Below are 25,221 nucleotides of genomic sequence, written 5' to 3'. Positions count from 1 at the left end.
CAGCCAAGGAATATCTTACTCTAGTTATTAAAGCATGTGTTAAAGAATCATTCTTCACTTTTGAGTTCTGTTTTTCTTTTAATTGCATTTGCTATATGCTTGTACAGCCAAGCAGTGGTATATGCTGAAGGTGCTTCTTCTAGCTGAATCTGTGAAATGGTGCTCAGTGTACTGGCATCTGAGTTTATTTTTGTATTTGAAGTAGGATCCCAAAAGCAAAAGAGGGATGAAAATAGGCAAACATCCCACGTCTCTCAACATGTTGTTTTGTTTTTTTAAAAATTTACAAATTGAACTGGCAAAGAGAAATAAACCAGCAGAAACAGAGTTAATTTTAGCCTTTAAATGATGTCAGCTCAACAAAAACTGTAGAAACTACAAGAATCTATAAAGCTTTGTTATAGTGGTAAGACTTGCAGGAAGACCTGGATTTGTTGCTATAAAGCATTTAAGTATCTTAAACAATCTTTTAAAAATGCAGGTGTTTATTCAGTTCTAAATTAACTGTACCAATACACTACTGCTTTCAATTCAATCCAGAATAATCTGAATAGCACTAATTTTTATAATTGGTGGTGGTGATAGTGATGTGATTAAACATAAATTAGCCAACCAGTGGTTAGGAGGAAACCAGCTCAAGACCAGTTAAAACCTATGAATACACATTAGTGTAAGGTAAAATGAATCCTAAAAACACATGATGGAAAGAACAATTTAAAATAATGAATGCTGTTGAAATCGTTTAGATTTCTTGCAGAACCCAGAGCATTATCAGAATGCCACTGATGCACTACTATTTAAAATATAGTTTTCCCTTCAATATTTACATTAGCCTGCTTTTTAGTGATGTATAAAAGTGATTTATTCTACCTTGCAGAAACAATAATTATAAAGATTGGCAAATTAAAAAATAGCTGAGTTATTCTTAAACCCTCTACTATCTACTAAAATTATTTTTTTTACAAGATTATGCATTTTTTTCCAAAAAGTAACTAATCTAAAAAGATGTTGTTACAAGCCTCATGGTAATTCAACAACACAGTATTTTATTTTGGACAAGTGAAAATAAATTTTCTTTCTGGAAATAAACATGACAAACTCCTTGAAACGACTTTATACATGCCTTCATATAAAATTGTAAAAATTAAGACTAAGACCAGGCTAAGGCTGCAAACCAACGAACATTTACTTGGGAGTAAGTTCCACTGAATTCAACTCACTTCTGGGTAGGCATGTATTTGGTCTCCAATAGCAACTGACTACTTCTGGATATTCAAAAGCTGAGCAAGAGGGAAATAAGTATCTCTCTGATGCATCTTCCCAGGATCTGGTACTCATGACGTATACAACCTCAAAACTTGGGCTTTTTATTTTAAACTATTATGGCTAATCACTATTAATAAATGTATCCTTCCAGTTATTTTCTATAGACATCTAAGATGGTGACCATCACCACAGCTTGTGGTAACAAATTTTGTAAGAATAAACACTTATTAATGTCAATCAATTTAATCGGATGGAGAGAACAATTTGGAAAGGTATTCTGGTTACACTTTTCATGTTATAAAACTGTATCATGTTGCCACTGCCACCTTGATCCTCCACCTTCTATACTAAAAATAGCTTATCTTTAGTCTATTTTCATAGGGATTCTAAACCAGTTATTGTCTTCACCATCCCCTCAATAGCTTTTTTTCAGATCAGGCAACCAGAGATGCACACAGCATTCTACTACCAACTGCGCTGGAAGAGGTTAGGCTGATAGGTCTCAATAATCAAATGTATGTAATATTTCAATCTGGCTCAAAAATTAGGTCAGAGATATTTAGGCCAAACAGAGTTTACATCTTATTTACATGTGTTTCCACTTCCATATACTTAAAATGCTGTAAGAATCTTAGCTGCTCATGGCTTTTTGGCAACAAGGTTTACATAATCCAGTTCAAGATTTTAATCATCTGTGGTAATCAGCTTTAATTTTATTTCCTTATAATTTCACAAATCATTCAACAACATAGATAGAAAAGGTAACTGCTTAAGAAATAAATATTCTTTCCCCAAAGACTTCTGTTATACAACTGAAAAGCAATTAAAATGTGCAGACCTATAAGAGCCTCTCTTTTTTTAAGCCTCTGTGAGAAAAATAGAGTAAGAATCTAGCTATCAGTTTTGCAGCCAAAGCATGTGCTGTGGGGGTTATATGTTAAGATTTCTATAATTATCTATGAAAACAAAGAACATGATACAACAGAAAGTTGATCTTTTATTTCTTCCAAAACTGGCTTTATTCCTGATTTTTATCCTTTTCTCATAAGAGCAATGCCAAAAAGATGTTTTGCTCATTGCCACTATATAGATCCTAAAATGATCCCAAAAACATTTACACTGAACATGTATATTCATATATTTGTGGTTCATCTAACTAAATTCACAAAGACAGCATCATGGATATACATGAACAGATGTTAAGGCCATTCATGTTAATAAACAATGAACTCTTTCATTTTTTCAGGAAGGAGATTAATTATTTTCTTTTTTATTAATTGCAGGTCAAACAAGATTCATTAGTTGCTAAACTGAAGTAAACAGAACTATTATGATTCAGCATCTTTCAAATTGTAAGCAAGATTACAATAGAAGAAATATGTATACACCTGAAATCATCATTACCATACAAAAGTTCCTGTGTTATAGAACATATCAATTGATTCTTGCTTACCACTTTTCTTAAGGTACTGTAGAAATTCTGCAAGTCTTGACCTAAACTGATTCTGCCTTTGCAGAATACAAAATATGACTTCTACAGATCTCTTTGGATTTACCAACAATTTAAACACTTTGGTACTGAAGTTCTAAGCGATATACCCAAGAGAGGCGCATACCATGGAAATTTTCACAGCATCCACATCTCAAGTACTTTGTAACAGCACATATTTTGAACGAAATGGATCATATCTATGCAATGAAAACAAAACTGTCAGCCTCTCGGATAAATCAGAACACCAGCAATACATTATAGGTCTTTTCTTATCATGCCTTTACACAATATTCCTTTTTCCTATTGGCTTCGTGGGAAACATTCTTATTTTAGTGGTGAACATAAGTTTTCGTGAAAAGATGACTATTCCAGACTTATATTTCATAAACCTTGCAGTAGCAGATCTCATTTTGGTGGCTGACTCTCTCATCGAAGTTTTTAATCTTGATGAAAAGTATTACGATATCACAATAATTTGTACTTTTATGTCATTGTTCCTTCAAATCAACATGTATAGCAGCATATTCTTCCTAACATGGATGAGTTTTGACAGATACATAGCACTAGCAAAAGTAATGAAGTCCAACTTATTTCGCACCATGGAACATGCCAGATTAAGCTGTGGCCTCATCTGGTTGGCATCTATCTCGGCAGCACTAGTGCCCTTCACAGCTGTACATTTGCAACATGCTGGGGAGGTTTCCTTTTGCTTTGCAGATGTAGAAGAAATTCAGTGGCTAGAAATAACCTTAGGGTTTATCATCCCTTTTGCTATTATAGGCCTTTGTTATTCGTTAATTGTAAGAGTCTTGATAAGAGCCCACAAGCACAGAAGTTTGCGGATACGCAGACAGAAAGCTCTTCGTATGATTTTTGCTGTTGTCCTTGTCTTCTTCATCTGCTGGCTTCCTGAAAATGTCTTCATAAGTGTGCAACTTCTTCAAAAGACAGAGCAAACCTCATCAAGGGACCAGTCTTTCAGACACAACTATCCCTTAACCGGACACATTGTGAACCTTGCAGCCTTCTCAAACAGCTGTTTGAATCCTCTTATCTACAGCTTCCTAGGTGAAACTTTCAGAGAGAAACTGAAATTGTATATTGAACAGAAAACCAAAGTCTCTGTTTTAAACCGGTTTTGTCATGCTACCCTGAAATCTGTTATTCCTGATAGCAACGAGCAATCAGAAGTTTAATTTAGCCTGTATTTAAAGGTACCATAATGGAACTTGATCACAATGCTAATAGAAAAATCATATACTTTGTCCTATGCACAAAGATTTGTACTATTTTTATGCTGATATGTAAAAGATTACACATTACTCAAATCTGCATTTCATTAAGGTTAGAAACTAATAAAAGGCTCATGGGGGGCCAGCTGTATTTGCATACTTGTGAACAATAAGGTAGCAGAAAACTGTCTAAGGAAGAACTTAACTATAATATACTTCTCAAATAATGTTATTTTTCCTGCCTTATGTTAGATGCCCTGAACAAAATAGTAAAACTGCAGTAAGAATAGGGAAATTCAATAGAACATATTGATACAGAGATGCAGTCACAGATATAGAGAGTTGTTGATTTTCCTTCCAAGAATATCAGCTTGCAAACCTGGTGAAGAAAACAGCTACAGCGTAGAAAGCATGGTACTGTATATTAATAGACACATACTGTTGCACAAACTATTAAGAAAATAGAAATTCAATCTAGATTTACAATGGACCTCTCTTTCTGGGTTGTTGTTTTTTAATTATTACAGTTAGCTATTAGGCTTTTATTACTTCCAAATCCCCTGAATCACCAAGAATCTTCCCCTTTAATAGTGGACTCAGGCAGTTGAGTGCTTATCAGCTTGTAAGTGAAACAGGGCCACCCAAAACTAAGGTAATGGTACATACTCAAGGGACTTCTCCAGTTATACAGAACTATGTAAGTTTGCAGCAGGAAAGAACGGTATTTAAAAAAACAATTGAAAATGGCTCAAAGGTTTGTGAACTTCCTTAACTCATGGAATGTGGACGACAGCTGTGCCTACAGAAATAAGAAATATTCTATTACTCATCCTGTTACCTGAAGATGAAATTTCCATGACCACATTTAACATGAAAGATAGGAGTTCCTGTGTATTCACTATGCTTTAGTTGTGGGGGCAAATGATGCATAACCCCCATTGTGCTAAATCCTATGGCTTTTCCCCTATGGGTAGATTTCACCTCCACCTCAGGAGACAAAGGAAAAGTTCTAAAAGAACCAGGACAGACTGTGAGTGAGCTGAGACACAAAATGTTATTCTGGAAGGGTATGCGTGCCATCAGTTTAAAGCAGAAAATATTTCTCTTCCTGCACTATATAGGAATGTTTCCAAGAAAAGGAAAATGAACACATTTTCGAGTTCCACTCTTCAGAACACCTCCTGCATTATACAGCAATTAAATGCTTAAGATCACCTTGAGCTGTCTACTGCTTTATAGGGTAGCAAAGAAAGGCCATGTGGGAAGGTGTTTTGTTTCACTTTTCTTCTCCTGAAACTCTCCCAGATGTCAAATACCACTACACATCTTTTGGTCCAAGCAACTTGGAGCCCTGAATGAGGACCACCTTCTTCTTACAGGGTAGGGAAATACACTGCTATTGGGTATTGCAATATCCACTAACTCGAATCAACTTTTTTTCCAGAATACAGAATTGGCTTTTATTTCACTTTCACCTTCCTTTAATTTTATTTACTGTACAATACCTTGAAAATAACAAATATTATTTGTAAGGTAAAGGTAAAGGGACCCCTGACCATTAGGTCCAGTCGTGGCCGACTCTGGGATTGCGGTGCTCATCTCGCTTTATTGGCCGAGGGAGCCGGGGTACAGCTTCCGGGTCATGTGGCCAGCATGACTAAGTTGCTTCTGGCGAACCAGAGCAGTACACGGAAAAGCCATTTACCTTCCCGCCGGAGCGGTACCTATTTATCTACTTCCACTTTGCCGTGCTTTCGAACTGCTAGGTTGGCAGGAGTAGGGACCGAGCAACGGGAGCTCACCCTGTTGCGGGGATTTGAACCACCGACCTTCTGATCGGCAAGTCCTAGGCTCTGTGGTTTAACCCACAGCGCCACCCGTGCCATTGGTAATATAGAATATATCTCATGAATTGCAATTTACTGCAGATTCTCCCTAATTCTCTTATCTAAAATCTTTCATCATGGTATCACGGAAAGATGGCACTGCCAATAAATAAGGCACCGCCAAATTTAGAAATTGCACTCTATATGCAAGGAGGGGAGGAGGTACACATGAACAAGGAGAGCTAGCATCAAAACTGGCTCAGAGACTGGACAGTCAGAATTAGAGAGACAGAATAATTTCCTATATGGATATTAACATCTATTTGTAAAGACAATTTGCATACTATAATGATTTCATCATTTCCTGCCAGGATGGAGAAAAGTTTGCTTCTTACTGGACTTGAATCACTCCCTTTTGACCACTCTACGGGAAAAGAAATTTGAGTTTAAGGGAAAAGTGGACCTTGGCTGACCCTTGACTGCCTCCTTTGGGCTTAGCTCCCTAGACTTCAACCTCCTCATGCTTGTCACTAACAGGCTGCAAGGTCTTGAGAGCTTTGGAAAGCAACATGGAGAAAGTATTGGAGAGCTACTTTGGAGTGTGGAAAAACAACATTCTTGTACATCCAGGTTTAGCATGCTCTAGTTCCTTTTCAAGCAATGTTAAGATAATCACAGAGATGCTGCACTAAACTAGGTAACGTTCCTATTATTGGAGGGGGTCTGCCTGTTCTGCTGATCATACCCTTGATTACAGGCTAGGCGTGGAACTAAATTCTGATTGCATTTCGGAGCTTCAGAAGATTATCTTGCCCATGTGATTGACTTTCAATCCCTTCTAGGATATATACTCTATGAAGGGCTCTGTACCCTCCAGAACTGTGCTATATTATGACCTCCACAAAGATCTCACAGGACAGGAAGACTTAGATCCTGACTAGGGCTGCGGCACATAGCTAACAAAAAAGCAAAAAGTTTCACTACAAATTTCCAAGATGTACTTTCATTTTTTAAAAAAAACCTAAATTTATGAAGCTTCCCATGGAGCCAGTAATTCAAGGAGACTAACATGTTGGGGTCCAGGAGCTGCATATCAGCAGCAGGTGTGGTCACTCCACAGTCTCACATGCGCATACATGATACACACAGGAGATCAAAGTCACTTGCAGCTGATCCAGGCAGCATTATCAAAGTTACCAAGCAGCTATAATTCTGAGTAGTAAACTAGATGATTACTATGGGGTGTATGGAGTGTTAGGAGAGGGTAATACCTCTGGTACGGAACACATTGTGCTCCTTCTGGGGTAGTTTCTCCACCTTTGGTCCCCATCCTGCAATCAGCTCTCACCTGTGGCTCCTAGAAACTGTCAGCATGCAACAGCAGCGACAACCCGGCAATGGTTTTGACTGGCCAGCTAAACCAGGTGAGGGTAGCCGATGGGTCTCAAACACTCCATGTCCACTTAGTAGGCTTATGGAAAGAAGAAAGTATTCAACAGGCACAGAAAATACATTAAAGACAGTGTCTGTCTGATATGAAGCATGAAGGAGTTCCAAAAAGTAGGTGCTGTCACACTTAAAGACTTGGTTGCAATATGGTTCAGAAAGGACCTCCTAATAATATGGTACCTGTACCTCTTCTAAATAATGCAGTGATGTGATGTATATATAAGCAATGAAACAGTATCCTTGTCATGTCTCAAGCAAACTCTGAACACCAAAGCCAGCACCTTGAACTTGGCTTGGGACCTAAGTAGCAACCGGTACAATTATTTCAGCAAGGGCATAATATGATGCTGATATGCTACCCCAGAGAGCCACTAAGCTGTTAAATTTTGCCCTAGCTGCAGCTTCTGGGTCAATCTCCAGGACAGCTCCACATGGAGTGCATTGCAGTCTTTGAGGCCTGCTGAAGACATTCTTATTTAGACAAGCCTACACAAATGTTTAGAAATTTTGTAGAAGTTTCAATGCATTTTAGTCTATTTTATTGCAATTTTAACCTTCTGTATGTTTTAAATTACAGTTGTAATTTTTTTTAGTTACAACTTTTTAAATGAAAAATATAATAATCTGGAAGTTTCATGTAGATGTTAAATAGCACTGGAGGCAAAATGGTACCTTCTGGTGCGGTGCCCCACAGCATAACTGCCAGGGGGTCAAGAGATCATTACCTAATTCTATTCTCTGAAATCAAATATGACAATAGGACCAGAACTACTGTAAAATAGTGCCCCCATCAGTTCAGGACGATATGAAGGATAATGGTATCAAAAGATGGTGACAGATCAAGAAAGTATAACAAGGTTGCAATCGTTTGTCCATCTTCTGATAGAAAGGTAATTTATCAGGGCAACCAAGGCTTATTCAGTCCAATAACTAGACCTGACCCAGCTGGATAAGAACAGGTCAAGATATGAAAGCTAAGTGTTGCTGCTTCTTTTCTTATAAAGTATAAGGCAACCTTTGATTTTTTGTGGGAAAGTCATAAGCATCTGTACAGTTGCTGAAAAAATGATGTATTTAGCTGATTTTGCCTGGAATCTTTCCAGTATTATGAGGAGTAAAAGTTAAAACAACAGCATGCTCTCTTCTCCCACCCACAGTTATAGCTGTTTGTGGAACACTTGAAAGTCGTCAGAACAGAGTGTGTTGGTCAACAGAGGGTAACAAGAACACAATAATTTTACAGTGAAACCAAGTTCCAACAATATTAAAAACTCACTTATACACAACACAACTGCTTTTGCTAATGCAAAGATACTACACGGTTGTGAACGAGGTAGCAAAGCTATGTCTGCAACTTGGAAGAACAGCAAGGGAAGTAGCCCATGAGAAAATATCTGTGCAAAAAGATGCCTGAAGTTGTGGAAAGTCTGGTATGTGGGATGTCATTCAAAGTCAGCCTTTTGGCACTCAAGCAACAAAACAAGCATGCAATGACATTTGATGCCACTTGAAAGCAACACAGAAGTAGAAACATTCAGAATGTATGTCAAGAGACCAGCTAAATGAAGCTGCTAGTTTTTGAACACTTATCCATGAGGACAACCAACAGTTATATACAGTTTTCACTCTGAAGCAGAACTAATTAAGGAAATTTCCCCAGTATAATAATAAAATCAAAGGGCACTGTTTGTGGAGCCAATAAGCAGCCAACAATAGATGCCAGAGGCAATGTTCTATATAGCATCTAAGGTGACCTCTCAGAGTGTTAAAAGCCTGCAGCCAAATCAATGAAATCTGTATAAATGGGTAATGGCCTCTGCAAACGCGGATAAACAACATCTTTTTACTGGAAGGTAAAAAGTATGCATTAATTTTGCAGTCAGGCTGACATGTTCTCCAATGCATCCACTGACTGAATATCAGCTGGTAACTTCTGTTGCCTGCTATAGTGAAAGTATTTGTGAGAATAATAATAGGTCTAGCTTTGTCTTCAGTGTAGCAAGTATAAACTATGAAGCAACAACTTCTCCATTTCACACTTACAGGTAGGTAGCCGTGTTGGTCTGCCGTAGTCGAAACAAAATTTTTTTTTATTTTGTTTCCATTTCACAGGTATGCTAAATGGGTGTAAGACTGAGCTCTCAAGTTACAATGCCAGCAGGGTTTCAATCATATCATTTATGACCTCAGATGCATTTCAACATGGAAGATACTGGCCTTGGGATTAAGAACATATAACAATTGGCCCAGCTATCCAGTATGGTTTAATACCTGAGAATCTTCAACTAGAGATGTCAAGAATTGAACATAAGATGATGTCCATGTAAAGCAGATGCTCTGTCCCTGAACTATATATACTCTCCACTCATCTAAATTTAGACTGATTCTAAATGTGTTCCCATTTAAACAGTAATACAAGGATCAAACATATACGATAAACAGTTCAACCCTTTATTTTACACTTCACTATAGTTTCTCCTTTCCTCACCTAGGGATACAGCAATGCTAGAGGCTAAGAATAAACATCAGTCTGCTGAGCCAGCTATCCTAGGTGGCAACAGAGGAAGCTGCCAGCTCTGTTTTGTTCAGAAGAACTGAGACAGCACAGTTTCATCTTATTAGCTCTTAGGGGCTGTTCTGACTTACTACAAGCAATTCTGGTGAATTCTATAGTGTTATTTGGGATGATAATATGAACCATAGTTCAGGAGTGCCAATACAATGCTTCTCCTCAAAATCCCAGATTTTTAAACCACGGTCACATTTATTTTTTATGCTATCATATTTCATAGGAGTTTTTATTATCAAGACTGTAAAAAATAGCTTTTTCCTTTCCAGATCCCTTATACATTCATCTCTCTCCCCCTCTTAAAATGGATCTCCCCTTGTAAGAAATGTAGGAATAGATTTAAAAGCAGCTAGGGTTGGCATGCTTATCAACCAACCAATCAAATACAGTGGTGCCCTGCAAGACGAATGCCTCGCAAGACGGAAAACTCGCTAGACGAAAGAGTTTTCTGTTTTGGAGGTGCTTCGCAAAACGAATCTCCTATGGGCTTGCTTCGCAAGACGAAAATGTCTTGCGAGGTTCCTGCAGGTTCCCCCCCCCCTTTTCTAAGCCACTAAGCCGCTTATCAGCTGATCCGATAAGCCGAGAAGCCGCTAGAAGCCGCTAATAGTGCTAATAGCGCTAATCCGCTAATCCGTCAATGGGCTTGCTTCGCAAGACGAAAAAACCGCTAGACGAAGAGAATCACAGAACGGATTCTTTTCGTCTTGCGAGGCACCACTGTATTGTCACTGATCAAAAATTGTCTGATACTCCAAGAATGTGAGAGTGGGGCTTGTGGAATTTCTGCTATTATTATCATAGAGTTGTATACTTGGAAGGGAAACGAGCGTCATCTAGTCCAACCCCCTGCAATGCAGGAATCTCAGCTAAAGCATCCATGACTGATGGCCATCCAACGTCTGCTTAAAAACCTCCAAGGAAGGAGATTCCACCACCTTCTGAAGAAGTCAATTCCACTGCTAAACATCTCTTACTGTCAGAAAGTTCTTCCTGATGTTAAGTTGGAATCTTATTTCCTGTAATTTGAATCCACTGGTTCGGGTCTACCTTCCCTAGCAGAGAGAAAACGCTTGCTCCATCCTCCATGTGACTGCCCATCAGATATGCAAAGATGGCTATTATATCTCATTTCAGTCTTCTTTTTACCAGGCTGAACATACCCAGTTCTTTCAACTGTTCCTCACAAGGCTTGATTTCCAGACTTTTGATCGTTTTACACCGATCCTGGCCCAACTGCACTGGCTGCCAATTAGCTTCCAGACCCAATTCAAAATGCTGGTTTTGACCGATAAAGCCTTAAAAGGCTCAGGACCACAGTACCTCAAGGACAGCCTCTCCCCATATAAACTGCCCTGGACTCTGTTCATCCTCTGAGGCCCTTCTTCGTATGCCTCCTCCAAGTGAGGTCTGGAGGCCAGCAACACGGGAACAGGCCTTTTTCTGCAGTGGCTCCCCATTTATGGAATGCTCTCCCCAGGAAGGTTTGCCTGGCGCCTTCATTATATATTTTTGGGCGCCAGGCAAAAACATTCTTCTCCCAGGCTTTGGCTGATTATTCTACAGCCTTTTAAATGCATATGTGGGAAGGGCAGTATATAAATTTAATAAACAAATAATAAAAAATAAATCTTGGTTGCCATTCTCTGAGTTGGAAGGGACCCCAAGGGTCATGTAGTCCAATCTCATGAGTTGGAATATAAAAAAGATACTTTTACCCCTTCAGTACTTTGTATGTGTATGCAGCTGAGAGAAATAAATAACCTGCTAATTTCTATAGCACTTCATCCTTGAGCCTCCTTATGTAGTATCCTTACTGAATTCAGTATCTGTGCAAGACACTCCTGTGGCAGGAGAAAAGCTGACTGCCTGGCTTCCCAATCTTTGATGTTGTTTAAGCTTTTCCTACCATGAACCCTCATATGCACAGGACATAGAACCTTTGCCCTAAAATGAAATGTCAGGACTGGCTCTCCAGTCTTGCGTCACTGTGACACAAAGTAGCAAATGACCAACATGGCAGGAGGTAGAGCCGTCAATTTCTCTGTCTTGTAATAAGCAGTGATGCAATAGAGCAGGGATGATAACGTCATCTCCTGGGACGTTATTTGCCAATCTTCTACAAACCAAATAAATAGGCTTTTTTTCAGAGAGAAACGAACCAAATAAGCCAAGGGGTTACATTACCAAGTATGTGTAAGGGTTAAGTTGCCACTTTTATTTTTTAGAAAACCAAAATTCTGGCCAACCAACCTGAGGCAAAATAGTGGTCATGCTAGATGTTAAGCAAGGGGATGAGGGGCTAAGCAAGAAAGTCTGCCCTGGATAAAATATTGCTTTTGTTGTAGTCTTGTGGGGGGCATGGCTATGGGGACTGTCATGAACACAGCCTGAACTTAAGGATTTACCACTACACCATACAGTGGTACCTCTGGATGTGAATGGGATCCGTTCCGGAGCCCCATTCGCATCCTGAGTGGAAGGTAACACGCGACTGCGCGTGTCGCCGCTTCCATGCATGCGTGTGACGTCATTTTGAGTGTCTGCACATGCGGCGAAACCCGGAAGTAACACACTCCATTACTTCTGGGTCGCCGTGGAGCGCAACCCAAAAATACTTAACATGAAGCTACTTCAACCCGAGGTATGACTGTACAGTGATTTCCTGCATAAGGCAGAGCCAGAGCTACTTCTTGGTCCGAGGATAGGGTGTGCCTATCAAGACTGACTGCTATTTGCTCCTCCTTTGTCCATTAATGTTTCTATGGGCTTTTGGCTCTGAAGAGTCCAGGATGCTTCCTGGCTCCCAAAGGCAGGAATCTTGATTTTCAGCCTCTTGATTACTAAAATCTGTTAAGAAAAGTAAGCACTCCGTCCTGCTCTAAAAATGAACTTCTGTTCAACTGAAGGAACAGTTTTATATCCTTATGCAACTTTTATGCCAATTCTAGGTTGCTTTTTCTTTCCTAAAATAAATCTTTTGGTTAAATGTCACATGTCTTATATTTAGACATTCAAAAGATTTCACATACCTTCCTATATGAGACTACTTGTTCAAACTGTAAACTTAACTCTATGATCATTTAAGGTAGATGAGAGCCGCAGACCCTGAGCAGAAATGGAAAGAACCTTGACAAGTTTTGTTCATAGCTGTTTCTTGGACATCCAGAACACCCAACATTATCAATACTCGATGGCTGCTGCTAAGGGTTTAAATAGTAATGGTAAATAAAGTGTAAGATAATTCACAAGAGTAACCACTGAATGTCTGAAAGGCAGCATTCAATCACCAGTTACAATAAAATGTATTTGAAAACTTGGCAGCAAGACACCTTTTTCTCTCAATGTCAACAATACAATGGGCTGTTTTCTGGATGCAAACCTCACTTAAGCTGGAAAATGAATGTAGCTATAGCCTTTGAATTTAAGTAAATCAGTTCTGACTGACTGCATCACTGTATTTTTATCTTTATTGTAGCCATCTTGAACCTTCCCCTCCCTAGAGAAACATGGGCTAATAAAAACATGTATATAAAGTGACAATGTTTAACTGACTGATTTCCAGGGATTTAAAAAATGAACACACTATCATGTCTAGCACAAAAAGGGAACTACATTTCTCACCCCGTCTCCCTATACTTTGATCTTAGCTTGAAGAGAGAAACCAAAACTACAGCACAACATTTATATAGATGCTGCTGCATTCTGTTGGTTAATGCCCAATGAAGAATTCTTAACCTTTTGAAACCCTGCTAAACAGTACACAAAATATTGTGTTTATACCAGAAACAGTTGGAGATGCAAGCTTTTTGCCTGGGAAAACCATTTTCAAAGTAGGAGCTGTTTTCCCAGCTGTGAATATGCTTTCCTGGGAAATTTGTTCAGCCCATTACAAAAATATTCAAAGGAATGCAAAATTATTCATTCTTATCTATGCATACAAATATTTCAAACACTTTTTTGTACATTTTCTTCAATTTGCTGTCATGACAGAATACTTCATTAATAGCAAAGCAAAGCAACAACAAATAAACGTGTTGCCAATTTATGTACCAAATTAATCCAGATTCCCCCATGAGTAACTTAAGTCTTGTTCACAGAAAGCAGGTTCCCTCATATAGGGTGTTCAAATGGTTCCAGGGTCTTAAGAAAGTTGAATTTACTCCTATAAACAGCCATTTAACATGGGATAAATAGCAGGTTACTAAAGATGGTGGTTTGCAACCCAAATATTCACTCAGTTCCTTTAAAGACCAATAAAGCAGCCCCAGCTATTCCCATTCTTTCCCCCAATGCTTCCCCCATCTGCTTCTTTCATTTATTTGAACGAACAGGTGAGGATTCAATCCACGGAAGATGTGGGTGGAAAAAAAGAAATGCTTGATCTTAGTGAAGAATGTAAGAATACTTAAGGTATTGAACAGAATGAGTGCAATATATAAATTATGTCTACTGCAAGTATTTGCCTTTTGTTTTCCTTTTCATCAAGACTAAAGGAGGATAACATAGTTACAACAAGAACAAAACCATATAAAACTTTTCTGCCACTGCTAACAGGATGCTCTCAAATTATTTTAATGGTTTTAAGAAGACACAGAGATATACAACACCCAAGCCACTTAGGGTTCTTAGATCACAAGCTATACATATAACCCTATAGAGCAATATCTGGGCAATATCTAATTTTCATGATATAGCTCTACGGTGATGTATCACCAGCAAAATAGCACACTATCTCGATATATCACAATATATATCTGCAGTGGTGGAGGGCCTTACTAGGCCTCTCTGTGGCAGCAAAGGGTGTGCCACACTTCCTTGCAGCAGCTGAGGGCCTTGACGAGGCTTCCTGTGGCTTGGAGGGCCTTAAAATGTAAAGAAGTAGTAGATTTTTTAAAAACATACTAAATAAACTTCTATGTACAGTGGTACCTTGGTTCTCGAACTTAATCCATTCCGGGAGTCCGTTCGACTTCCGAAACCATTCGAAAAACAAGGTGTGGCTTCTGAATGGCTGCAGGAGCTTCCTGCACTCAAGCGGAAGCCACGTCGGACATTCGGCTTCCGAAAAACGTTCACAAACTGGAACACTTACTTCCAGGTTTGAGGCATTCAGGAGCCAATTTGTTCAGGAGCCAAGCCATTCCGAGGACCATGGTACCACTGTAATATATTTAATATATTTCCAACTAATTTAAGAGTAGTTAAGTGATTTACTAGTCAAGCTGCATCTGCTTCCCCACTCAGAGGTCTAAGTGGAATCTGTGCATGCATAAGCCCCATTGAGTTAAACTAAACTTACTTCTACTTCCCTGGGAGTAAGCCCCATTGAATTCAGTAGGGCTTGCTTGTGAGTAGACACGCCTTTGCTTTCACTGCTTACCTGAAAAACACCCTCCCCATCATTCTCACATAATACCCAACCTCCCATTTCAGCATAAGGCAGCCAGCTAAATCTTCTCACCTTCATTTCTCCCCCCCAACAGTGCTCATTCCACCAATCTCTACCTTTTTATAATGGGAGGGAGGGAGGGAGGGCGGGCAAGCAAGAAAAATGATAGTCTCCTTTAAATAAGAAAAAGAACCCTTCCTTTTTTACATGGAGGAAAGCTATCTAGAGGGAACAACAAAGATAAACACCACCAGAAAATAAAAATAAAAACTCTTCCCCCTCTTTTTTTCACCGGTGGGGGGCGAGTGGGGGGGGGGGAGAAGAGCTTTCCAGTTCCTTGTTTTGTTTTTGTTTTCAAGTGACACAAAAGGGGGAAGAGCCCCACCCATCCATATTCTTTCTTGAAATTTCATTTTCGGAAGCTGTCTTTTTTATATTAAAAAGAAAAGCTTCACATCAATGACTGGAATCAAGACAGATGTAGCTGATCTCTTCACCTGAGCAGCTTGCCCATGCCCAGATCCCCCATTATGTTGGCCTCTCCTGAACAGTCATAGCAATTCAAACATTTTAAAAAATGAATAGTGAATACTTTATACAAAAATATCCTTTGCTCACGCTTTCATTGGGTTCTTCTTTCTTTACTTTGCTACTGGATCTCTGTCCAGCTGTGGGGGGCGGGGGAGTTCCTGATGGATTATTAGCAGGCTGTGCATAATTAGCTGAGCTCTAAGTGGAAAGATACTAGTGAAGATGAAATAGTTTGCTGGTTTGTGGGAAGGCTTATCATCATTTCTTCTCTGTTAGGAGAGAGAGAACAAAGCTGGAGACACCCTGCCTGCAAATTATCTGCAAAGTATCTGTAAACTATCTGTTCAGCTGAGCTACCCCCTGGGAAGCTGTTGAGTGTCCACCTTTTGTTCACTGGCATATTGCCTTGCTAAAACACTCATCAGAATGTTATTTCAAAACTGGTATTCAAAGGTATGGTGATTTAATGCACAACCCTATCATGAAGTAGGCAGCCACTGGATTCTGTACCAAATGCAGCTAGAGATGCCTCAAGCACAACCCAGCATAGAGTAGTTCAGCAGTTCTGAAGAAACAAACAATTGTTGCTAGATCTCAGAAAGGGGGACAAAAAGGGAGCCTTGTGAGACTCCTCTGGGGAAGTCTTACAGAGGTGATGAGCTATTAGCCATCAACGCCCCTCAACCCTGCCAAGCAGTAGTAGTTACACAAATATGGCCAAATCCCACAAACATTTATCATAGTCAATGGCATCAGGGCCTGTGTAAAGGTCAAACAATATGAACATAACACAAATTCTCCAGGTTATGGTTGTACTGCAGCCAAAGCCTCCAGCTGCTTGTATCTGACAAGGCTCCCATTAGAATTCATGTTTAGAGATAAAAGAAGTAATTATAACTCCACAAATGGCCAACTTTTTATGAAAGCAACTGCCATGCTGGTGCTGCAAATCAAGACACATCTTTATGCAATGCAATTATGTTTGGTAGATCAACTTCTGTTGATGAAAAATAATGCAAACCTTTTAATAACAAGCTGCAGTCAACCATCAATCCCCCCCCCCTGTAATCTGACTCAATAAGGGATGAGACTGGCAGCAATTATAACTCCTACCACAACACTTAAGTGCCTCTTACTATGTTTTTTAAAAATGAGACATGGCTGATATTTCTCTACAATTGCATGAAATATTAGTTTTGTGTGAAGGTATACAAGCACCCCCTCTCCAACTACCTATAACAGACATATTTTAACTCTGTTATCAGCAACTAAGGTTCCCTTTTAGTCAGAATTTGCAACTGATTAGCAAACTTTGGTTAACTTGCTTTCAGCTGGTCAGTGGCAGTGCTGATGTAACACTCACAGTTCAGGCTAGCAAGGAAAAGGCAGGAGAAATTGTGCTCAAGGCGGAAGGGAACACATGGCCCCACAACCAACTCCTTATCTCTTAAGCATTGTTACAAGATCGGGATCATTATTTACCTCAACCCAATGTGGCCTCTAAAGCCATTCATACTAATGCTTAGCAAAGTACTTAAGTTGCTTGTTGCTATTTAATATAAAAGGAAGGAAATGAATAGATGAAAAATCAATAAAGAAAGATTGCTCTGAAAGGTCAACATGTCTTACAGGCAAATGTACTAGTCTTATTTGAGCAAAATTTTTGTTGGAACAAATTTCATTAAAAGTATGGTCAACATAATATTGAACTTCTTCACTTATGAAATATTTCAGCTTGCTTTTAAACAGCTCTGCACCAAAATCAATTAGAAATTTGCATTTTACACTTTGGAGATTGGAAATGTGAGTACAGAAAAGCTGTGTAAATCACAGCTATATGCAGCAACCTAATGAATCAGTGAAATATCTTTCCCCATCAAAAATGAACCATATAGCAATGCATTTCCCAACTTTAAAATTAAATAGTAATGTTGACTTTTTGCCAATCAATCAAAAACATCATTTATAGAAACCAAAGAGCAAACCTTGTTTCCTCAATGACAACCAAGAATTTCAGCTATATAACCACCATTCTCTCTAACTAATCTTATACTCTAGTTGTAATATACTGGCACTTTTCAAAACTGCTACCACTACACAGCATATAACCTTGCTGTAAACAACATGCCAATATCAAGCAACCTCTTGGCCTCTTCTGTTTAGCAAATGACACAGCCTACAGAGCTGGGAAGTAGGGGGCATATGAAGAATTTCCTCTCGTCTCAGCAGGAACATTGGGATGGGTAGTCAGGTCCTGATAACAAGGGACAGATTGTGGAACAAAGGGCAGCATCTTAGGGCTGCTTCACATCTTACATTTTTAATGCATACACATTTTATTTTAGGTAAACAGATGTGCACTGTACCATCTGATGTGTGGTAAGAGTATTCCTTCCACTTTTCCTTTCTGAGACATCACCAAATTACTCAGTGAACAAAAACAGCAAAATTTGGAGCTGAAAAGGTGAATATAAATAACTTTATTATAGACAGTGCAGAAAACACTTGAGGAGAGTCAACCATCTTCCACCCATTTTCTTCAAGTGTGAGCTGTTCCAATAGTGTCTGGACAGTAAATGGCAACAGACTCCCAACTTCCCTCAGATTTCAAGCATGTCACATGTAGCATTTTATTTACACTTATGAGAAATGTGTACATACACACTGTAGAACTTAAGTAACATTGCCTACATGTATATTTTACTATATTTACCCTCACTCAGAATCTGTGTGTTGATGCAAATCATGCACATGTGCATTTTTACACAAGTGTCTATATATTTTTGCCCCTACACATATTTGCATCTGTGAGGATGAAGTATCACAATATATTTAGAAATTTGACTTGATAGTAGTTACTACCTAACTACAGAACTGGGTGCACACATTTTGTAGGCGCCTAGGTACATGCTTAAGGTCAAGATATAAGATTTTTAAAGCTAGTTGGTTTCTTTCCTTGCCTACTTTCATTCATTCAGTGCATCACAACAAGAAAACATTTATTTCCAAAACTGGTAACATGCTTTGCATGGCACTTATCCCAATAAAGTTATCATTTTGCAAATATTTTCCAGTGTCAAGATGTGCATCTTCTCCTGCAAATACGAAAATATGCAAGTTCAACAAACTCATACTTGTTCACTCACCTCCAGATTCTGTTTTTTCAACTTAGGTTCATCGACCTGTTGCTCCTTTTCCGATATGAGATGCTTCATTTTTTCCTTTTTCTTTTCTGCCAAGTGATGCTTCATTTCTTCCTTTTTCTTTTCTGTCTTCATGTCGGCAGCTTTTCTTTTCTTTGCCATTCTAACAATTGAAATGTGCATTTTTTGTTAAAGAATCTATGTGTCATTTCATTGTACATAAGAACCACTATTAATCATTTATTTCTTGAAAATTTAGCAAGACATACAAATGTTTTTCACAAACCTCCTGTCATGAAAGCAAGTAGTTTTAAAGTGTCCTGCGTTTCCCCAGATGTTGTTGGACTATAACTTCCATCATCCCTGAGCTCTGGCTTTGCTAGCTAGGGGTGATGGGAGTTGTAGTTCAACAACATCTGGGGACCCACAGATTGAGAAAGGCTGGTTTAGGGGAACTCTTTCTCCATTGTCTCATCTGATGTGGAACCCTTAAGGCTGCATCATGGAAGTCCTGTGTGTTGAGCTGGGTTCTTCTAGGGCAGGCATAGGCAACCTCGGCCCACCAGATGTTTTCGGACTACAATTCTCATCATCCCTGGCCACTAGTCCTGTTAGCTAGGGATCATGGGAGTTGTAGTCCCAAAACTTCTGGTGGCCTGAGGTTGCCTATGCCTGTTCTAGGGCCTAGGCCAAGTACTCAGTTCAGACTGGTCATTAGCATTACCCGAGCATCAAGCGAGTGTGATAGAACACAACTAACACTCCCCTGCAACTTGGTAGTGGTGGGCAAGTCATCTTTTAGTATAAAAACTACTGTTAAGTAAATAAATGTACAACTTTTTGTTTTGACTTTTTATACATAATCTCAACTATTAATAAGTGCATTACATAGTTAAGTACATGGATTACCAAATTACAACCTGAACTACATTCTTATATCTGCATGAGCTAAATATACTATCACGTTGTATGAATATTATATTTAACTCCAGAAAAAATATATACTGGGCCTCAATATATGGCCACGCTGCGTCCATAGTTGCAATGATCAACATACATACAAGTATGTTCACTTTTTCACAGTCCTACAGGAACCACAAGAAAAAAGGGAAGAGTTGGTTCCTAGCTAAAAATACAACAGGGTGCCAAGCTCCCTGTTTTCTAGGCTCCACCCATCTCTCCCCCCCCCCAATGTAACTACGAAAGCCTAGTTCTGTAATTAATCTGGCAACTCTAATGGGGGTAGGATTGCCTCAGAGAGCTATTAAAAATTCTCTTGGAAAGATTTGGTGGACAGACTTTACTTCCATACAACTGATTAATCGCCGCATTTGAAAACAGGAATTAATTGTCCTCCAGGCAAATTGAGAGTGAGCTGGGGATTAATTTCCCCTATAATGTGGTATACCGTGCAATTGCTAGAGGCATCTAGATTAGTTTGTTGTTCCTTTGCTCCACAAGAACAGATGGCAGAGAGTAGTACTCTGAAGACAGCATACTACACTAGATAATGTGGATAAATATATAGACATTTAGACAAAATATCCTCTGCCTGAATTAACTTCAAGCCTCTTGCAAAAGTGTACTGTACATAAATCCTAGAAACCTATATGTGGCCTAGCAGTAACAGGTGTTTTAAATCAAAAGGTATCCTACTTGATTCTAGAAACAACCTAGAACATTTCAAGGAAATGCCCTATCTGCTTTTGACTATAATGGATACTTTTGCAGACAATAGGCTCCAACCTTCATTGGAAAAATAATCCACCTCATGAAAAGTCGTATCTTGTCAGGATACAGCATTAATTAAAAAGCAAATACTTTCTGGCACAGAGAGGCAGAATAGAACATGTAATCTTTGAGACACAAGGCTGTCCCATTGTTTTTGTTGTGACCATTTTAACATAGCTGCTCCTCGAGGTGTTTCTATTTTCCTCTGTGAAATGTTGCATAGCACCCCCTCCTTCTAAAGTAGGGATGTGCACACATTAGATGCTCCACAAGATTAGCTGTCTCAGTCTGCAACATTTGATGGACTCTAGTCTGTGAAAGCTTAAAGCAGTCTTTCAAGGTGACATAAGACTCTTTTGTTTCTGATGCAACAAGTACAGGCTACATCAAGAAGGACACTGACAAACTGGAACATGTCCAGAGGAGGGCAACCAAAATGGTCAAAGGCCTGGAAACGATGCCTTATGAGGAACAGTTAAGGGAGCTGGGCATGTTTAGCCTGGAGAAGAGGAGGTTAAGGGGTGATATGATAGCCATGTTCAAATATGTAAAAGGATGTCACATAGAGGAGGGAGAAAGGTTGTTTTCTGCTGCTCTAGAGAAGCGGACACGGAGCAATGGATCCAAACTACAAGAAAGAAGATTCCACCTAAACATTAGGAAGAACTTCCTGACAGTAAGAGCTGTTCGACAGTGGAATTTGCTGCCAAGGAGTGTGGTGGAGTCTCCTACTTTGGAGGTCTTTAAGCAGAGGCTTGACAACCATATGTCAGGAGTGCTCTGATGGTGTTTCCTGCTTGGCAGGGGGTTGGACTCGATGGCCCTTGTGGTCTCTTCCAACTCTATGATTCTATCTGGAAAACATTATTTTGGACACCTAAAAACAGGTTCAGCCAACCTGATCTCTAGATATTCTGGACAACTCACATCATCCCTGACCACTGACTATGATGGCTGGGGCTGATGTGAGTTGCAGTTCATATCTGGAGGGTACCACATAGACTACTCTACTACAAAGACTAACAGATTTATTGTAGTTTAAGCTTTCATGGATTAGGATCTATGTCACCATATGCACCTATGGCTACCCTGAGTTGGCAGGTGCTATGTGTACCATGGTTAATGTACCAAACTAAGAGAACATTGGGTACCTCTTTTGTTTTTCACGTTCAGCAAGTATTTAAACAGGCACTTAAAAGTACTGGATTTTAAACACCAGTTTAAAACACGTTTGTTCTCTCGGGCGTTCACTGATGTGTGATCCAGTAAAGTTGATTGCGTATTAATTTGATTATTGACATATAAACTTTGCTGCTAGTGATGTAATTTAAGTGATTATTTTGTTTCCCACCCTTATTCCTTTTTCTTTGGCCGTATAGAAATGTTTATAATAGGTCTTAACCTCTGCAAGGCCTCATACTCCTCAGGTGGCCTGAGTAACCTCAAGAGGTAACTACATTACCCTGTGATAAGAAAAAGTGAGAGTTTACAATAAATTACAATATAAGCTTTCACGGGTGAAAAGCAGCTTTGCCAGACGTTGGCAAGGGCAATACCTAAACGTAATTCACGCAAAACCGTACAGGGAACGTTTTTAATGCTTAAGCTTATGGTTGCCATCAATTTAATTAATTTTTATAATGAAATGTTTTTAGAATGTTGCACTATTTTATTGTTGTTAGCCGCCCTGAGCCCGGCTTCGGCTGGGGAGGGCGGGATATAAATAAAAATTTTATTATTATTATTATTATTATTATTATTATTATTATTATTATTATTATTATTTCCCCTCAGCCTGGCCTACCTATGGCGCCTGTGGTGAGGCTAAAATTGGAGCGGGGAGACCAGACACCCTTCCCCCTCAGCCTGGCCTACCTCACAGGTCTGTTGTGAGTCTAAACTGGGGGGGGGGGGGTTGAGAGTCGGCGGCCAGCCACTCTCTTTCTCAGCCTGGCCCACCTCACAATTCTGTTGTGAGTCCGGTTGGGGGAGGGAAATGAAGGTGCTCGTGAGGAAAGTGAGCAGGGCAGCGAGGGGGAAGAGTCTTTCCCTCACACAGGCACGTGTTGCGCGCCACCCCCTCGCCGGCGCCCTTCTGGTCGGGGTGGGGTAGGGACCTTCCTCTTCCCCACAGGAACCCTAAACCGCGACACCCACACCCGCCCCGGTCCCCTCAGAGGCGGCCGCCTCCCTCTCACGCCACCCACCTCACTCTCAAGCCCGCCTCCTCAGCTGCGGCCGCTCACGCGCTTCCTCGCGCACGTTTCAACCCAGCGCCTCAGACCGCCCCGGCGCTCCCATTGGGTGCCCGGAGGCCACGCGCTCGCTCGCATTGGACCCTCCGGTTTTCAATCAAGTAGCGGAGCTAATCAAAATCGAATGCTGCGGAACCCAGGCCCTCCTTCTCCGTCGCGCCCTGGGGGGAAGGCGGGGCGGGGCTTGGAGCAAGCACGTGAAGAATGCGCGAGCCCTGGGTTTCTCCCTTCCTATTGGGCTCAAAGGCCGTCGCTCTTCTCCTCCCGCCCCACCCGTTACCCCGCCGCCTCGTCTAGTGCGTTCGCCGTTGCATTCACGTGGCTTTCTCTCTGGCTGGTTCAGCGCACTACCACGCCACAGGGAGATGCGCAAAACTGGGGCAGGCTCCAATTCAGACCACACCCAGGGAGAAGTAGATTATGATTGTGATTGTTTATTCAGTTTAGTAGACGCTTAAAAAAAAATTTTTTTTTAAGTAGCCCAGCAAATTTTGGGAGCCAGTGCAATTGTTTTCAGTGAAAACATTAACTTTGTGGTATTCTGCCACAGTGATCAGTCAAGCACAGGGGTCAGCAAACTTTTTCAAACTTTTTCATCCACTGTCCCTCAGACCTTGTGGTGGGCCGGACTATATTTTGAAAAAAATATATGAACGAATTCCTATGCCCCACAAACAACTCAGGGATGCATTTTTTTAAAAAAGGACACATTCTACTCATGTAAAAACACACTGATTCCTGGACTGTCCGCAGGCGATTGGGCCGGATCCAGCCCTCAGGCCTTAGTTTGCCTACCCATGAACTGGAGCTATCAAGGTGGCTTGCAATAGATTTAAAAATACAGTAAAACAATAGTGGGGAGTGAGGTGTTGTCAGTCTGTTCTTAATACTAACTAGTATTATAGAGCAGCAGGGAAAATAAGCATTTTCTGCCCTAAATGTGATTCTTCAGGTCAGGGAATAATGTGTTTTCCCTATTATATTTGAGTGAAATTGAGTGATTCTTATTTATAGGGGATGAGTACATCCCCTCTGGTACACCATGCTCCTTCTGGGGTAGTTTGTCCACCTTTGGTTCCTATCCTGCACTTGGCTCTCACCTGTGGCTCCCAGAAACTGTCATCCCTGTCAGGTAGGCTGGGCTGAGAGGCAGTGACTGGCTTCCAAGGCCAGCCAGTGACCTTCATGGCCGAGTGGGGATTTGAACCCTGGTCTCGCAGGTCCTAGTCCGACACTTTAACCACTACACTACACTGTCTCTCTACACTGATTAAGAAATCATTGAGGTATTATTAGTGGGACAAGAATATGGTGACCAGTACAGAGGAAGAGCCATGGCTCCCTTTGGTCAGCTGTCAGAGGGATCATTTCCACATTTTGCTCTCGAAAGAAATGCATCTGCTGGAATATTTACAAGACGCACAAAATTACATTCCTTCCTTTTAAAGGCAGGAATAAGACTTGTCAGAGCACACAACAAGCCTCTCAGCTGTGACACCCTGTGGCTGGATCTGATATTGCATCCAAGACTTTCACAGACACCAGGTTTCGCAAGGACACTGCCCAACTTTAAAGCCATAATCTCACATTTGAAAAATTTAGGCCTCCATATTCTTGATAACACTATTGAACTCTGGCAGCTGCTTTCACTGTACCCCTTTTGGCACTTGCTAAAAATAGTGTTTAGACAAGCCAGAGCTAATGTTTAGAGAAAGCCGGTGCAAGTTTTGACGTTTTTAGTTGATTGTTATTTTTACTTTTTGAAAGTTCTAAATTGCTCATTTTTCTTATCGGTGATTTATTGTTTTATCTTTTTTGCAACCTGCTTTGAGGTTCATTTGTTCTTACAATCAAACGGGGTATAAATTTTATGAAATAAATAAAATTTCCCTCTAACAAAGAGGGGGGAAATGAAGCATTTTATGGGTAGGATCATTTTAGTATTTCGTTTTTTGAAAGGTTTTCCTCCTCTCTAGTGAGGAGGGATTTGGGGTGGGGTATGGCAGGGGAGAAGAGAAGAGAAGGATGAACACAGGACTTGGCTTCATTTATCAAAGCAGCTTTTGCCAAACTGGTACCTCTAGGTATTTTGGACTGCAACTTCCACCATCCCTAACTGTTGGCCATGCTGGCTGGCACTGATGGGAACTGGACGCCAAAACATATGAAGGCCACCAGATTGGCAAAAGCTGGATGGCTCAAGGCATCGTACTTGCAAGCCATTAAACTTGGGGCAACGCAACAAATCTCCTCCTTGCTTCTTGGGAGATTTATCCAACAAGTATAGGACTTGGTTTCAGGTTTTCCATTGACTGAACTACCAGAGAAGCACCTC

General features: G+C 40.2%; 2 protein-coding genes across 7 annotated transcripts in view; one reads left to right on the top strand and one right to left on the bottom strand.

Moving 5' to 3' along the window:
• The window catches only part of CHLSN (cholesin), a 141,327-nt gene extending 118,290 nt beyond the window's left edge, over window positions 1-23,037 (bottom strand). The window contains exons 1-2 of one of the 6 annotated variants that reach the window (XM_083474832.1): window positions 22,839-23,037; window positions 18,904-19,063 (exon numbers count right to left, since the gene is read on the bottom strand). In XM_083474832.1, coding sequence (XP_083330958.1) covers window positions 18,904-19,062 — 159 coding nt within the window. In that variant the 5' untranslated portion in view covers window position 19,063; window positions 22,839-23,037. The other 5 variants (XM_083474828.1, XM_083474830.1, XM_083474833.1 and 2 more) reach the window with 5 other exon arrangements.
• On the top strand, window positions 2,751-4,036 carry GPER1 (G protein-coupled estrogen receptor 1). Its single transcript, XM_083474908.1, has one exon. The coding sequence runs from the start codon at window positions 2,884-2,886 to the stop codon at window positions 3,952-3,954; it is 1,071 nt and encodes a 356-aa protein (XP_083331034.1). The 5' UTR covers window positions 2,751-2,883; the 3' UTR covers window positions 3,955-4,036.
• Window positions 23,038-25,221: the final 2,184 nt, after the last annotated feature.

This window comes from Podarcis liolepis (genome assembly GCF_965112155.1).
Source record: "Podarcis liolepis genome assembly, chromosome: 14".
NCBI classification, from domain to species: domain Eukaryota; kingdom Metazoa; phylum Chordata; class Lepidosauria; order Squamata; family Lacertidae; genus Podarcis; species Podarcis liolepis.
This window is presented reverse-complemented; position numbering and strand designations above follow the sequence as displayed.